Below are 15,007 nucleotides of genomic sequence, written 5' to 3'. Positions count from 1 at the left end.
CGGGTCACGCGGCACGACAGCTCGAGTCATGTGATACCAAGATGGCGGCGCCGCGGTAGCTGGATCCGGGTTGTGGCGTCCGAGGAGCCGCGACGGTTTCTGCCTTCGCGGCGTGGGAGTCGCCACGCTTGGCTGGTCCGTGCTGCAGCCCGTAGCCCCGCACTGGGCACCCGTCCAGAGGTGGGGCTGTTGCCGTGGCGGTGTGCTCGGGGGAGCGCCGGTGACCTCGCTGCGGGTGCCCTGCGCCCGCCGCGGCCGCGGGAGGAGGCGAAGGGCAACCAGTCTCCTGGGTCTTCCTGATCTGCGGAGTTCCTGAGGCCTCCGGAAGCCTTGAAGGAGCCACACCTTTGAGGGGCTGCGGGAGCTTGAACCTCCGGTTTGTGACTCGCAGCCTCGGACCCCCTGAGGGCGCAAAGAAGACTGCCCCGCAGGGACTCTGCTTCCTCCTCCAGAGGCCTGGGTCCCTCCGCAGTGTGTCCTACTTCTTCTCAATGTTCTTCCCATATACCTGGAAATATGATCAGCGCCCCTGACGTGGTGGCCTTCACCAAAGAGGACGAGTACGAGGAGGAGCCTTACAATGAACCGGCACTGCCCGAGGAGTACTCGGTGCCGCTCTTCCCCTTCGCCAGCCAAGGAGCCAATCCATGGTCCAAACTGTCCGGGGCCAAGTTCTCTCGGGACTTCATCCTTATTTCCGAATTCTCTGAGCAGGTGGGACCCCAGCCCTTACTGACCATCCCCAATGACACCAAAGTTTTCGGTACTTTTGATCTTAATTACTTCTCTTTGCGGATCATGTCTGTGGATTATCAGGCCTCCTTCGTGGGTCATCCTCCTGGCTCTGCCTACCCCAAACTGAACTTCGTGGAGGACTCCAAGGTGGTGCTGGGAGACTCCAAGGAAGGGGCCTTTGCCTACGTGCACCATCTTACCCTGTACGACCTGGAGGCCCGTGGCTTCGTGAGGCCCTTTTGTATGGCTTATATCTCGGCAGACCAGCACAAAATTATGCAGCAGTTCCAGGAGCTCTCAGCTGAATTTTCCAAAGCATCAGAGTGCTTGAAGACAGGCAACAGGAAGGCTTTTGCCGGGGAACTTGAAAAAAAACTGAAAGATTTGGATTACACCAGGACAGTGCTACACACGGAGACAGAGATCCAGAAGAAAGCCAACGACAAAGGCTTTTACTCATCTCAGGCTATCGAGAAGGCCAATGAGCTGGCCAGCGTGGAGAAGTCCATCATCGAACATCAAGACCTTCTGAGGCAGATCCGCTCATACCCTCATCGCAAGTTGAGAGGGTCCAATTTGTGTCCTAGGGAATCGGAGCACACCCAGGATCTGCCCAGCCAGGCAGCCGCTACCTCTGACCTTGAAGAGTCTGCTGACACCGACCATTACGCCTGCAGACCCTCCTACACCCCGAAACTCATCAAAGCAAAGTCCACCAAGTGTTTCGACAAGAAGCTCAAGACCTTGGAGGAGCTCTGTGACACCGAGTACTTCACCCAGACCCTGGCGCAGCTCCGCCACGTTGAGCACATGTTCAGAGGGGACCTTTGTTACCTCCTGACCAGTCAGATTGACAGAGCACTCCTGAAGCAGCAGCACATCACCAGCTTCCTCTTTGAAGATTTGGTGGAGGTTGGCGACAGACCGGTGGAGAAACAGCAGAGCACAGTCTCTAAGCCCCATCTCTATGGGCCACCTTCTGAGTTTCCAGAAGACTGTTTGGTTCCTCAAGTGTTAATCAGCGTGGGCTCCTACAAATCCAGCGTGGAGTCCGTGCTCATCAAGATGGAGCAGGACCTTGGGGATGAGGCATCAAGGGAAGCGGCAGTGACGGAATCAAGCAGTTTTGACCCCCAGGAGAACTTGGACTACCTGGAGATGGACATGAAAGGGAGCGTTAGTAGTGGAGAGAGCATCGAGGTTCTGGGCACAGAGAAACCCACCTCTGTGCTGTCGAAGTCTGAGAGCCAGTCCAGCCTCACGGTGCCCTTGAGCCCCCAGGTGGTCCGGAGCAAGGCGGTCAGCCACAGGACCATCAGCGGGGACAGCATCGAAGTCCTCAGCACCTGCCCCTCTGAGGCCCTCATTCCGGACGACTTCAAGGCCAGCTATCCAAGTGCCATTAATGAGGAGGAGTCCTACGCAGAGGGCGGCCAGGGGGCCATCCTCTTCCAGGCAGGCATCAGCCCTCTGGAGTTGGGGGAGGCCGAGGAGGGCAGCTCGGGCCTTGCTTCGCTACAGACAGACGCTTCCTGCTGCATCGGGAGGGAAGCTGGTGCTCTGCTGGTGCCGCTCTCCACCCCAGGCCACACAGTCTCTGATGAGGACGGGGTCGTGAGCGTTCCCCCACAGCGCTACCGGCAGAAGGACCAAGGGTTCCACGTGGACTTCTCAGTGGAAAATGCCAGTCCTTCCCGAGACAACAGTTGTGAAGGCTTCCCTGCTTACGAGCTAGACCCGAGCCACCTGCTGACCAGCCGAGATGGCAGTAAGACCAGCCTGGATGATCACTCCGACGCCACCAGCTATGGGAGCAGCATAGCCTCCACCAGCTCTGACAGGACTCCCTCCTCTGTGCCTCCTGCTGGCCCCTTTTCCGAGAGGCACAAGAAGAGGGCGGGCCAGAACGCCTTAAAGTTCATCCGCCAGTACCCGTTTGCCCACCCAGCTATCTACTCCTTGCTCAGCGGGAGGACGCTGGTGGTCCTGGGGGAAGAGGAGGCCATGGTCAGGAAGCTGGTGACTGCACTCTCCATCTTTGTCCCTGGCTACGGCCGCCATGGCAAACCCGTGAAGCACTGGCTGTCCTCCCCTTTGCACATCACGGACTTCCAGAAGTGGAAGCTTATTGGCCTGCAGAGGTAACTGGTTATGGGGTGGGACGGGCCCTGGCCGTGAGAGATGAGGTGTTGGGTGGCCGTCCCTTGGAGTGAGGTTCACGGGTCCTGTGGGGGGCCCCACACCAACTCACTGTGTCACTTTTAGCAGATCCTTTCCAAAGGGACTTCAGTTCCGAAGTGTTTCCCAACCCTGGTCTGTACCTTGTATCAGAATTGTTTGGGAGCATTTTCTAGAATCACTTGCTCCTTGGCCCCACCTGCAGAGATTCTGATCAGGTTGGCTTGGTGGGATGAAGTGGAGTCACGTGGTTTGCAGCAAGGTTTGGGAATGACTGGACTTCTGGATCTCAGGTCCCTGCTGAGTCTCTAGTTCACACTGTAGTGTAGATGACTGAGGTGAGGTCTGGGTCTGAGGAGGGTAGTGGTGCTGGGAGAGGCAGCCTTCCTGGCTCCCCCCTCCACTGTCCTGTCGGCTGCGGGAGCCTATTCCTCCACCTCTTGAAAGCTTTCTGTCTCCACTTTCCTCCCTTGTGCTTTAGCAGTTCCTTTTGGGGTTTTCCACTCTGTTTGTCTGGCTTGAGGGACTCCTGCCCTTGAGTGTGCTCTGGGCTCAGCCTCCTCGCTCCTGTCCCCACACCTGCCTTTGCTCACCTGCGACATGTGGGTGTCGAGGAGGGCAATAGCTGGAGTTCAGTCCTGGGACCATAGAGAAGGGCATGCTTGAGTTGCTCTCCTGCAGTGGGCACCCAGGCAGGGCCCTCCTCCCTTCTGGGGAAATAGGAGGGTTGCGTCACTACGCAGTCATTTGCCAGATGTTTACTGAGGCTGTTAAGTGGCAGCTGCTGTGCCCAAGACTGGATTATAGATGTGTCCGCAGTGGGGCGTCCCTGTGACAGGCTGCCCTGCTCCTGCCCCGGCTGTGACCTCTCTGTGGGCTGGGTGTTGGGCCAATTGTGTCTGATCCCCATCTGCTGCTTTCATGTCCCCACGGGGTGACGACCTGCCCTGAGGTAGGCAGGCTGGGTGGCAGGAGCGGAGCCAGGCCCTGGGCCCTGGCCTTGGAGCCATGGAGGGTCCCTCCGGGAAAGTGGGAGGCCCGTCAGCAGTGACAGCTGAGACCTTGGAGATTGTCTGATGACTCGTGCCATGAGTCCTCCCTCCCAAAGCTCCTGAGTGCACAGGGGTTAAGAATTGGGACATGTGCCCCCAGAGGGTCCTGCTTGGGGGTGAGCCACAGTGGACAGGCTGGGGCCCTTGCCCTCCAGGGCACCTGTCGCTGGAGGGTTGACCCAAAGACCAGGAGGAGAGTAGGGACTGGCCTTGCTGTGGCTTCTCTGAAGGTGTTCCGGGCAGTGAGCCGCGACAAGGTGAGGGGCACTCTGAGGGGATGAACCAAGGCTAGGGCAGGGGTCCTGCAGCTGCCCTTCGGAGCAGGAAGGGGCTGCCTCCTGGGATGCACGTTGAACCTGGGCCCCAGGGGTGCTCAGAGCTGAGGTGGGTGGTGAGCCAACCCGGCAGGCAGGTCGGACACTGAGACGGGAGGCAGATCAAGGCCCCTGAGTGTCAGTGCTAGAGGGTCCAAGCAGAGGGTGCCTCTCTGTGTCCACGGGGCTTGGTCCCATGTGCTAAGTTGGTCTGGAATCTGAGCTGGACCCAGGACAGTCCCTGCCCCCCTCCCCTGGCACTCCTTCCCTCGCTGAGCAAATCCGACCCGCCTTCCCGCCTCTGACATGCAGGGTACCGCATGGGTTACAGATCCAAGTGTGCAGAAGCTCCTGGCACCATACTGGTCAGCACCAGGCTGGGGGTGAGGGCCAGGTGCTGTCCTGAGCACCCCGGACTCGGCCTTTGTGGTGACCCAGTAGCTAGGACCAGCGTCTGTCTTACAGACAAGACAAGACTCAGAAGTGAAGGAACTTGACTAAGTCACAGAGGAAGAAATGATGGTGCACACAGGGGTCAGGGAGGCTGGGTGAGGTTTGAGTTGGCATAAGCCAGGCACAGCAGAGAGGACCTGGTATTCAGGCAGAGCAGAACCTGCCCCCCACTGGAAAGCTTGGCATGGCTTCAGGGGAGTCCCCAGGGAAGTAACAGCTGGGCCTCAGAGACCAGCAGAAAGCGGGTCATCAGGGCTTCATGGGCCACACTAGGATTTGACTTCCATTGTGAGGGCTGAGGAGCCGTGAAGATCGTCATGACCACATTTGCCTTCCAAAGAGCATTAGCGAGTGGGGCTGGCCGGTGCTGGCCGGGGCTGGCCTCTTGAGAGGGGGCCCCACCCCAGCTTCTACCCCTTGACCTTGATCTGTGTGTTTCAGGGTGGCATCCCCCGCCAGTGCCGGTGCCCTGCACGCCCTGAGCCGTTATAGCCGCTACACGAGCATCCTTGACCTGGACCGGAAGACCTTGCGCTGCCCGCTCTACAGGGGCACCCTGGTGCCACGGCTGGCGGACCACCGCACACACATCCGGCGGGGCAGCACCTACTTCCTGCACGTGCAGAGCATGCTTGCGCAGCTGTGTGCCAAGGCCTTCCTCTATACCTTCTGCCACCACCTGCACCTGCCTGCGCATGGCAGCGAGGCCCCGGAGCTGGCTTCCAGTCGCCAGGCCAGCTTCCTGCAGCTGACGCTGGGTCTAGTGCACGAGGACGTCAAGGTGGTGCGGTACCTGGCAGAGCTGCTGCGGCTGCACTACACGCAGGAGCTGCGCGGGACCAGCCAGCCTGCCCTCAGGTTCGACTACGTGCCCAGCTTTCTGTACAAGATCTGAGTCCAGCCCGGCCTCGGTGACTGAGAACTGTGACCCAGGGTTGGGGAGGGGTTGGCATGACTGGGCGGTCCTCTGAGCTGTTCAGACTCCTGCTGTTGTCAGCAGGAAGGACAGCAAGGCAGCAGGCATGGTTCCCAGGTGTCTCTGGGCAAGGGTGGAGGGCCTGGCCCTCTGGCAGTGTTCCTTGGAGGAGAGTGGTTGGGGTCGGGCCCAGAGGCTGGGACAGAAGAAAGTCTCTGTGGTGGATGAGGGCAGCGGGGCAGAGCCCATGTGGAGGACCACACTGGTCTCAGGCAGCTTCTCTGGACACTCAGACAAGCAAGGTCAGGGGGTCAGCTGTTGCCTGGAGGACATGGTGGGAAGCAGGACGAGGCCCTTCACTCGGCTTCGTGGAGCTGCCCTCTCAGGGAGGCCCATGAAGGCACTGCCCAGTCCTCACCTCCTGACCAGGCATGGAGGCACCTGTCGCTGGGCTCCCCAGCTCAGCAGGAATGTGCGGAATCACTGGCACCCCATTTTCAGATCTGTTCTCGGGGGTGGAGAGTCCTGGAGACAAAGCCACGGGGTTCCTCAAGGAAGAGCCAGCCCTGTCCACCCTTCCCTGGCCTGGTGATTCTACTCTGTCTTTTGAAAGGGTCTGCCGACAGGCTGGAACTCAGTTGGCAGAGGTCACTCCAGTCCTCACACCCACAGCAAACCTTCGCAACCACTTCACTACCTCGTGGGGTGTCGCGGGCCTGGCAGCCGCTGGGTCATATTCAGCTAACTGCCAGGCTGGGGTCTCCAGGAAGGCTGTGTGGCAGTCTCAGTGATCTGCCTCAGGGGCTGTGCCGGCCTGGAGCGTGGGCACCTTACGGCAGCTTGCTCTGCTGCACCGCCCTGCCCCCGAGTCCCCCACACCTTCACCCACCAGGACCCCCGAGGCTCTGACAGTTACCCCTGATGTATATATATGGATGGTTTTTGCAACCTTGAGACTTTCGTACCTTTTTTTCCTTATGCTGTTAGAACTCTTGGTGTTACTGCTTTACGTTTCCCCAAATTGTGATAAACACACCTGAACCAGCCACAATGGTTGCTCCTGAGCACGTGTGTGCAAGTCTGCTGGGGCCGCATTCCGTGTTGTTGTTGGCTCCGTGTCACCTCAGTCTGGTGGCTTCTCCCTGCCTGGGCTTCTGCTCAGGGTCTCCATTCCCACTGGAGGGCTGATCCTGCTCCAGAGTCTATGACTAAGGCCCCTTGGGGGCATTGTGTCGCCTTGTTTTCTCGGCTCTGTGTACCTGTGCTGTCACCTGTGTTCCCCCAGAGGCGTCTCTGGGGATGGCCCGGCAGCTTTTAAATGTGCATTGTGGGCACTGGCAGGAAGGCTGCTCTCCTGTTACTCCCCACTCCCCCTCCTCGTGTTCTGAGGCTGCTTTGAGGTAGGTGGCTGATTGTGTCTACTTGGGCCTCCTGGGACATGAGCTTTTGTGACACCTTATGTCCAGGGAAGATCGGCAGGCCATGGGGCCCCAGTGACCAGATACAAGGTGACCACTGGCCCACCTGTTTTGTTCCTGGGCCATCAGCATGGACTCAGCAGTTCATACCTCTTACTTGGGAAGCTGGGAGGGGCAGCAGGTCAGTCACACTGGCCTCCTTGAAGCAAAAGTCCAACTCTGGAGAGTTATTTGTGCAGAAGCTACACCTTAAGTGGTCAGGAGACCCGCAGGGTGTGGAGGGCAAGCCTGGCTGGTGTGAGCAGGCCTGGCCACGAGGCAGCCACAGAGTGGGCACTCAGGAGCCAGTCCTTTGAGCTGTGTCTTCACTGAGAAGTAGCCTTTGCTAACTAGTGGTTGAACTCCAGCATTTAAATTTTGGTTAAAATCCAGCTGTGCAGTGTGGCTGTTTCACAGGCTTGCTTGATGGCAAGTATGTTTCTCTTCAGAGGATCTTGAAGGGGAACCAGGCCCTCCCTGCCCGGCCACAGTTCCGGAACCTGCCGGAAGTGTCAGACGTACCCACAGTCTGAGCAGTGGTGGCCTGTGCAGCAGCCTGTCTTGTTTTCCCTGTAATATTAAGTGTTCAAACACCAAGACACTTAAGAAATCGGGATGTCAGCGCCCCTAGTACTTCTTCAGTCCTAGTGTCACCTTGGAGGCCCAGGCACTGAAACCTTGAGGTTGGTTTCAGCTTCACTTCCAGTCTGTTATGTGCACTGCGCCCCCGCCCCCCTTTTAAAGCAGTCCAGGTTATGAAGAACCTACTCAAGCTGGCAGTTAAGAGATTTCCAGAAGCTCCACACCCGCCGAACCCTTTTACAGCCCCTGGGGGTCTTGCTCCTTCAGTAGAATCTGATCCCGGGTCATTTCCCAGTTGGTTCTTTAACATCTTGTTTTAGGTCAGTTACCACTTGCAGAGATTGTAAATTTCACCCCCAAACTAGTGACAAGTTGCAGGAAGGCTGGTAGATTCTCCCCCAAGTGCCAGGGCGGCTGCAGCTCGTGACCTGTCCCCAGAAGCCTAGCAGTCCAGACGACCCTGCACGCAGCTTGCTGCCCCCTCCCCAGCCTGATGTCACCTGCCCGGCCAGCTGCTCCCCTCAGCCCATGATGCTGCCGCTGCCACGTGGTCTCCACATAGACAGGGGCCCTCAGCTAGTGGACAGCCTTTCCCACCTCCCTAGAGGCTTGAGAAAGTGCCTTGGCTTGTGCTGTGAAGCAAACCAACTGGCTTTCTGGCTTTTCCCCAGTGTTGTGATAGAAACTGCTAAAACTGGAATTTTTAAGAGAGAGACAGCATTAACAGACTGCAAAAAGGAAAAGCATCAAATCTCTACTTCTGCCCAGAAGGAAAACCAGCTTCAGCTAGGGTTTGAGCACACTGGCCCTAACTGAGGAGGTTTGGTTACCACTGCTGTGGGGAGGAGGGAGCAGGCTGTGGGATGGGCGTGCGGCAGCCTGGGGACGCCCCTTTGTCTCAGGCTGGGCAGTGTGACGACCCCACAGCCTCCAGAGGTGGCGGCTGCCCTGCCCACTGCGCTGGAGCCCCCACCCACAGCTGCGTTCAGGCCACAGTGAGAAGCATAGGGTGTGACAAAGTCGTATTTGTCACTTTTTTAAAGGCTATTTTATTATTGCATGTTCCTTGTCGTGTGTGAGCGTGGGTCCCCGGGGTGAGCTGGGCACTGCAGGGCGAGAGCACGCTGCACATGCATGTGCCCGCAGCTCTCGGTGTGGCTGCACCAGTTTAACCAGTCATGCCAAACAAATAGTATGAGACGTGTACTTTTTAAGAAATTAATTTATTTGAGTTGAGATATTTTTGAAATATAAAAATTGGTTGTATTTTTTAAAACTATAATTCTTGTAGACATCCTGTGGTTAAAAATTTGACTGTGCTTATTAAAAATGGTCATCTATGTTTTGCACTTGAGATTTGTGGAAAATAAAGTTTCTCTGGGAAGGTGACCTCTGGTTTCCTGATCAGGGGAGGGAGATGGTTGTCTGGACCTTGGTGGCTCCAGACTGGGAGAGGAAACCACACACGTCCAGCCAGACTCCCACCTAGCTAGGTGGCACCTGAACAAAATCATCTAACTTGGGATTCTGGTCGAAAGCACAGGCCAGGACGCTCCCTCCTCGCCCACGACATCAGGGCTGAGCCCTTGTCTGGCGTCACAGCAGCTTCTCCCAGCTGCAGCTCAGTGCTTCTGTTTGTCACAGTGTCGGGGGGAAGCCCAGGGGATCAAGAGGGGGTAAAGGTCGCAGTGTCTTCCCAGCAGCTGTGCCCATACTCGTCTGGATAATTAAGGTGGAATGGCTAAATTGTATTCCATTTTCCCATGATAACTGTATTTGCAGCTGCAAGAAGGTGAGGTTCAGATTTATACTCCTTCATAACTTGTCCCAGAAGCTTTAAATGTTGATTTGTAAAGAAGGTAAAAAAGGTAGCAAATTCTGAAAAGAGGCCTCTGGGAGGGCCTGTGTGGGGCCCCCAGGGCGCTGGGTCCCTGGGTGGGCGGGCGCTCCTCTAGAAGCCAGGCAGGCCAGGCAGCGGGAATAGGGTGGCGAAGCTCTCCACCTCTGCCCTGAGGGCCGCCACGGCCCGCTGGTGCTCCTCGGCCCCTGCCAGCTTCTCCATGAACTCCTTCAGGGTGGCCTTCACCCCTACGGCATCCTGGATCTGCAGGGTCAGCTCTATGCCTGTGCCAGCGAGAGACACGACTGCCCACGTGCCCAGCAGCCGGCCAACCGCTCTGCCGTCCAGGCCCCAGTGTGCCTCCCACCCATGCCCACCACCCTCTCTGCCCACGTATTCTGGGCAAGGCTCTGTCCCCTGGCCCATCACCAGCCCTGACGCAGAGCAGTCCTTCCCTCATCCCACAGCCTGGCGTGGCCAGCAGCCATGCCTCCCCTCACCTCTGTGAATGAAGTGGGCGACCTTTTGGAAATCTTCTTCCAAGAGCCCTCGGGAGGTCAGTGCTGGGGTCCCCAGGCGCAGCCCACTGGGCCGTAGTGCGCTTTTGTCACCTTCAAGATAAACAGGCTCTATCCCCCACTGATCCCCCTGAACTGAAAAGGGATGCATGGGCAAAAGAAATGGGCCTGAAGATACCAGCTCAAGTGGGCACAGCCCAAGCGGGCCAGAGCGGAAGGCAGAAGCCAGGAGGTGGAGCCAGGTGTCAGCTGCACTACTTTAAATTCGAGGAAGTGGCCTCCTGGATGTGGTCCTTGCTCCTGACACCAGGCGTTCATGTCTGCATTTGAGATGCATCTCCCACATCTTATTCATGAGCTGCTGAGAAATCCAGTTTTCCAGAGGGCCCCCCCCTCCCGCACCCACTCCTGCTCTGTCCTGGGCAGGGTCAAGTGTCTCATCAAGGGGCAGGCAGTGGGGAAAAGCCTGGCTCCTGTCCCACACAGCACATCTTGTCCCCAGAGCAAGTCACCATCAGCCCCAAGAGGTCCAGACAGGAGAGGACCAAGGATGCTCACCTGGGCAGGTATTCTTGTTGCAGGCGATGGAGCAGGCTTCCAGCACCTTCTCTGCCCTGCCGCCATCCGTGCCTTTGGAGCTGAGGTCCACGAGGATCAAGTGGTTGTCAGAACCCCCTGGAAATCAGGTGGGAGACATGGAAGGTGATCCTCTGCTGAGCACAGGGATCCCTCTTCCAAAGAACTGGCAGGGTGCAAGGGGGCTACAGCAGGTGAGGTCAGGAAGGTGACCCCACCACGTGTCCTGTGTGTCCTTCATCACCTGCTGAAGACCCAGGGCCTCAGGGTTTGAGATGATGCACAGAGTAGTTTAGAAAGGGAACCTGAGAATGCAGAGGGGGCTGAGGGCATATGGCCAGCCCAGAAGGCCCATGGCTGCATCCCAACCCACCAGCTCCCAGAAGCCTATCGGGGTGACGACCCCCCTTGGGAACTTCCCACTTGTCTCTAGATCCATCTTCAAGGCTCCCTCTAAGGGGCCTCAGGGCAGTGGGCAGGGGGCGATGGAGGTGCCAGGGTAACTGGCACATTACCCCTAATCCTGCCAAGGTGACTGTATCTTCCAAGTGGTGCAGGTGAGGATATGGAAGAACTTTCTGGAACAGCCCCTGGCCTCCCAGGCATCTCTCAAGCACCTGATCTTCCTGTGAATGAACCCTGCTTAATCCCCAGACATTGACTTCAAAGATGCTCATGGCCTAAGCTGACCCTTGGCCCTCGACCCATCCTCCCAACCCTACCCTCACTGCCCCCAACTCCAGTAGTCATGTGGCTTTAGGAACCTCAGATGCCCATTTGTAAAATAAGACCAGTGATTTGCAAGGCTGTTTCAAGGTTCGAATCCAGAGGTCATGTGTCCAGAGCTGGGAATCCTGAGTCACTCCAGAGCTGTGGCCACCTGCGCAGGCCACGACCTACTGCCACACCCTGACGGAGATGGGACGAGGAGCAGGGCCACCCCATGGGCTCACTTCCTGCTGTACCTGTGACCACTCTGTAGCCCAGTCCCATCAAGGCCTCGGACAGAGCCCTGCAGTTGGCTACCACCTGGTGCTGGTAGGCTCTGAACTCTGGAGTCATGGCCTGCTTCAGAGCAACCGCGACCCCTGGCAGGAGAAGAAAGGCAGACCGTGAGTCCAAGAAACACCTGTCTCCACTCGGGCATCCAAGCTTCTCAGTGTCATCAAGGCAGGGTTACATCTCCTCCTAAATAATCCCATTTTAACCCGGCCATTCCCTGGCTGGCCCTCCAGACCTCTCTGAGCAAGAGTTTTTCAGGCAGCCCCTGTCCAGCATGAAGTTCTGGGCTAAGATCGCCACGGGAGAGCTGCTCCCTGTCCCCAGCAAGGTGGACGTGGGACATGCTTCACTTAGCTGCCACTGCTTTGATGCAAAGTGAGGCAGTTTTCAGAGCTGAGGAGAGGAGTGGCCAATCCACCAGTTCATCCAGGCTCCTCTGTATTTATTCCACCCCAAGGGCTGCTTAAGGGGGCACTGAAGATGAAGGAGGATGCAAGCTACCTGCCTGAGTCCTGGCATAGGAGCCTCCAGTCAGCATGTGGAAAGGGCTGGAGTGGCCAGTGGATAGGCACCCCACCATCGCAGAGCTAGAGCACCTGGGCGCTGAGCTGGGGGTGTAAAGGGAGCCACCCCGCCCAGCCCAAAACCTAAAACTCGCGCTTCACTGCTTCCTCCACATCCCTCCTTGGCAAACACCGGTTGAAAGGGAAGTGACACCTTGACCCCAGCTCTTCCACCAACTGCCTTTCTCCAAAGATGGAGAAGTAACTCTGAGATCATCACAGATTCTCTAAGGCTTGTGTACCACCAGAGAACTGCTTCTGCCTGGGGTGGGGTGGGGTCGCGAGCAAGGTGGGGATCGGGCTGCCGGGGGGTAACAGCAGGGAAGCCATGGGGCAGGGTGCATTACCAGCAATGGCATGGTTGTGGGGTCCCCCTTGCAGGCCTGGGAACACAGCAGAGTTGATGAGCGACTCCAGGTTGTAGCGAGTCTCTTTGCCTGTCTTGGGGTCCACACTGCGCACTCCTGGATGAAGAACAACATGGGACATGGGACAGACTTCCCTTCTGTCTTCTCCCTGCCTGGACACAGACCTGGCCCGGCTCCCACTCCTGGAGCTGACACTGCGGACCAGGGAGGGTGCTTGCTCCCGAGGGATTAGGGGAGGGGGAACCACGCTTTAGAGATGAAAGGAAGGATGAAAATGTCCCTCCAGCAAGACAGGAACAAGGAGTATGCCTTGGGCAGTTTCTCAAAGAGCCGTCCAAGATGATGCCTCTGGAGGAGATGGGGCTCACTGGGCCAGAAACGGGAAAGAAGCTTCCTTTCTGAGAAAAGTTAGGGATCAGGGATGAGAGCTGCCAGCATCTCCACAGAGCTTCTTGTGAGCCGGGAACTGCTCTGAGCAGTTTCCCTAAATTCATTCATTTAATCCTCACAACAGCAATCCCAAGGGACAGGTGCTATTGTGATGATCTGGAGGTGAGGAAACAAGGCACAGAGGAGCTGCACAACTAGCCCAAGATCACACAGCGCTTCCGTGGCAGAGCCAGGCCTTGCTCTGTGACTGAGTCACTCAAATACCACCAACATACAGCAGGGAAAACAAATGTCTCCCAGGTGGGTGGGAAAGGCTGCTGGCCTTGGAAAGCTTAAAGCAGCTGGGGAGGGGCCTCCAAGGAGAAGCAGGGCCCTGGAGGCCCAGTGGGTGTTGGTGTGTCCAGCCCTAGCCAGGGGCTGGGCAAGGGGGTCTTGCAGGGGTCAAAGAGACTTGGTCCCCAGAGGAGGTTGTTTCTGTTGACAGAGCTTAGTCACCGGTACCACGGTTGAAGGACCGTGGGACCCTCATCTGGCTTCTCTGGAACGGAAACCCCAAACAAGGGCTCCATCATCCAGACCCCTCCCTACCCTCCTGCCCCATGACCTGGACTGCTGTGCTCTCACCCCCTGCTCTTCACGGGACCCTGACATCCCCCAGGGATAAGCACACCCTTCCTGTAGAAGATCATGCCGGCGCGGCAGCCCCGCAGGGTCTTGTGGGTGGTGGTGGACACCACGTGGCAGTGCTCGAAGGGGGAAGGCACCACGCCGGCTGCCACCAGCCCGCTGACATGTGCCATGTCGGCCATGAGGTACGCCCCGTTGTCATCAGCGATCTTGCGCAGCCGGGCATAGTCCAGGTTCCGGGAGTAGCAGCTAGTCCCTGAGATGGCAAGGGTGATGTGGAGTCAGAGACCTTGGCCGGCAGTCAGCTCCAGTGCAGAGCAGAGCCCCCGCCCCGCCCACCCGGTGTGCCTGCCTGAAAGCCGGGGCTGCTCCCTCTAAGGTTCGAGAAATTCCATCTGTACCAAAGGCAACCCCTGCCCTCTGCCCCTGTGCCACAGGGTCGGGGGGACAGGTTCCCCACTGGTACCACCCCAGCTTCACAGGGGCCAATGTGTCCAGATGCTTCTGGAGAGCAGGGCAGGTCTAACAGTCCCGAGAGAGACAGAGATACTCAGATCGGAGCAGCTCGGCTGTGCAGCAGAGCCGCAGGGACCAGCACACGCTGGAAGAGCAAACCTCCCGTGTGGGGGGCTGGGGCCCTGCCTGGCTCTCACCTGCGATGATCAGCTTTGGGTGGAAGAGGCGGGCGTTCTCCTCCAGCTGGTCGTAGTTGATGTAGCCGGTACCGGGATTCACCTGAGGATGTCACGGAGACCGGGCTCACGTTGCTCCCTCCAGCCACACGGGCCGCTCCGCCGGAGCACGCCCAGCTGATGAGGGTAAGAGGACTTCCTCCCCTTGCCTAGACCCCTCTGCTGCCCTCGCCCCTGACCAGGACTTGAGGGCAAGACAGGCACAAGTGTTTAAGACAGTCAGGTATTGTCACTCTTGGACAGGATGCCCTGCGGGGTCCCAGCGAGCCGTGAACACCCGAGGGTCCCCAGAGCAGGGAGAGGAGAGACAGTGATGGTGGGACTTCCTGAGGTCACTTGGAAATGAAGCTCCTTATTCCTACAGGCACAGCCCGTGAGGAAGCTTTGAGAAACAAGCCACAGAACGGAGAGACACACGCCCGTACCTTGTAGGGCATAGATTCAAAAAAGATGGACGTAGCAGAAATCTTCTTCTTGTCGGTCATGAACCCATGGGTCAGGTGGCCCCCATCCGGCAGGTCCAGGCCCATGATGCGGCCATGGGGCTCCACCAGGGCCGTGTACACTGCGAAGTTTGCTGGGGAGCCTGGAGGGGACAGACCGGGAGGCACAATTACTCCTGCCCACAAGGCCATCGATCACAAGCGGCTGCAACAGCCTGGCTGCTGCCGTGCCCTCTCCTGGACCCTGGTGTCCCTGAGTAAGTGGCAGGGACATTCAGAATAGGGGTGGGGTGCCCAGGAG

General features: G+C 57.9%; 2 protein-coding genes across 3 annotated transcripts in view; one reads left to right on the top strand and one right to left on the bottom strand.

The window, feature by feature from the left end:
• Window positions 1–14: 14 nt before the first annotated feature.
• On the top strand, window positions 15–9,076 carry SMCR8 (SMCR8-C9orf72 complex subunit). Its single transcript, XM_043904039.1, has 2 exons — window positions 15–2,876; window positions 5,174–9,076. The coding sequence occupies exons 1-2, from the start codon at window positions 517–519 to the stop codon at window positions 5,625–5,627; spliced, it is 2,814 nt and encodes a 937-aa protein (XP_043759974.1). The 5' UTR covers window positions 15–516; the 3' UTR covers window positions 5,628–9,076.
• The window catches only part of SHMT1 (serine hydroxymethyltransferase 1), a 26,223-nt gene continuing 20,107 nt past the window's right edge, over window positions 8,892–15,007 (bottom strand). For both annotated transcript variants that reach the window (XM_043904042.1, XM_043904040.1), the window contains exons 5-12: window positions 14,689–14,849; window positions 14,225–14,306; window positions 13,615–13,827; window positions 12,534–12,650; window positions 11,587–11,709; window positions 10,604–10,720; window positions 10,028–10,138; window positions 8,892–9,811 (exon numbers count right to left, since the gene is read on the bottom strand). In XM_043904042.1, coding sequence (XP_043759977.1) covers window positions 9,639–9,811; window positions 10,028–10,138; window positions 10,604–10,720; window positions 11,587–11,709; window positions 12,534–12,650; window positions 13,615–13,827; window positions 14,225–14,306; window positions 14,689–14,849 — 1,097 coding nt within the window. In that variant the 3' untranslated portion in view covers window positions 8,892–9,638. The remainder of the gene's footprint in view (window positions 9,812–10,027; window positions 10,139–10,603; window positions 10,721–11,586; window positions 11,710–12,533; window positions 12,651–13,614; window positions 13,828–14,224; window positions 14,307–14,688; window positions 14,850–15,007) is intronic.

Source organism: Cervus elaphus, chromosome 5 (assembly GCF_910594005.1).
Source record: "Cervus elaphus chromosome 5, mCerEla1.1, whole genome shotgun sequence".
NCBI lineage: Eukaryota > Metazoa > Chordata > Mammalia > Artiodactyla > Cervidae > Cervus > Cervus elaphus.
This window is presented reverse-complemented; position numbering and strand designations above follow the sequence as displayed.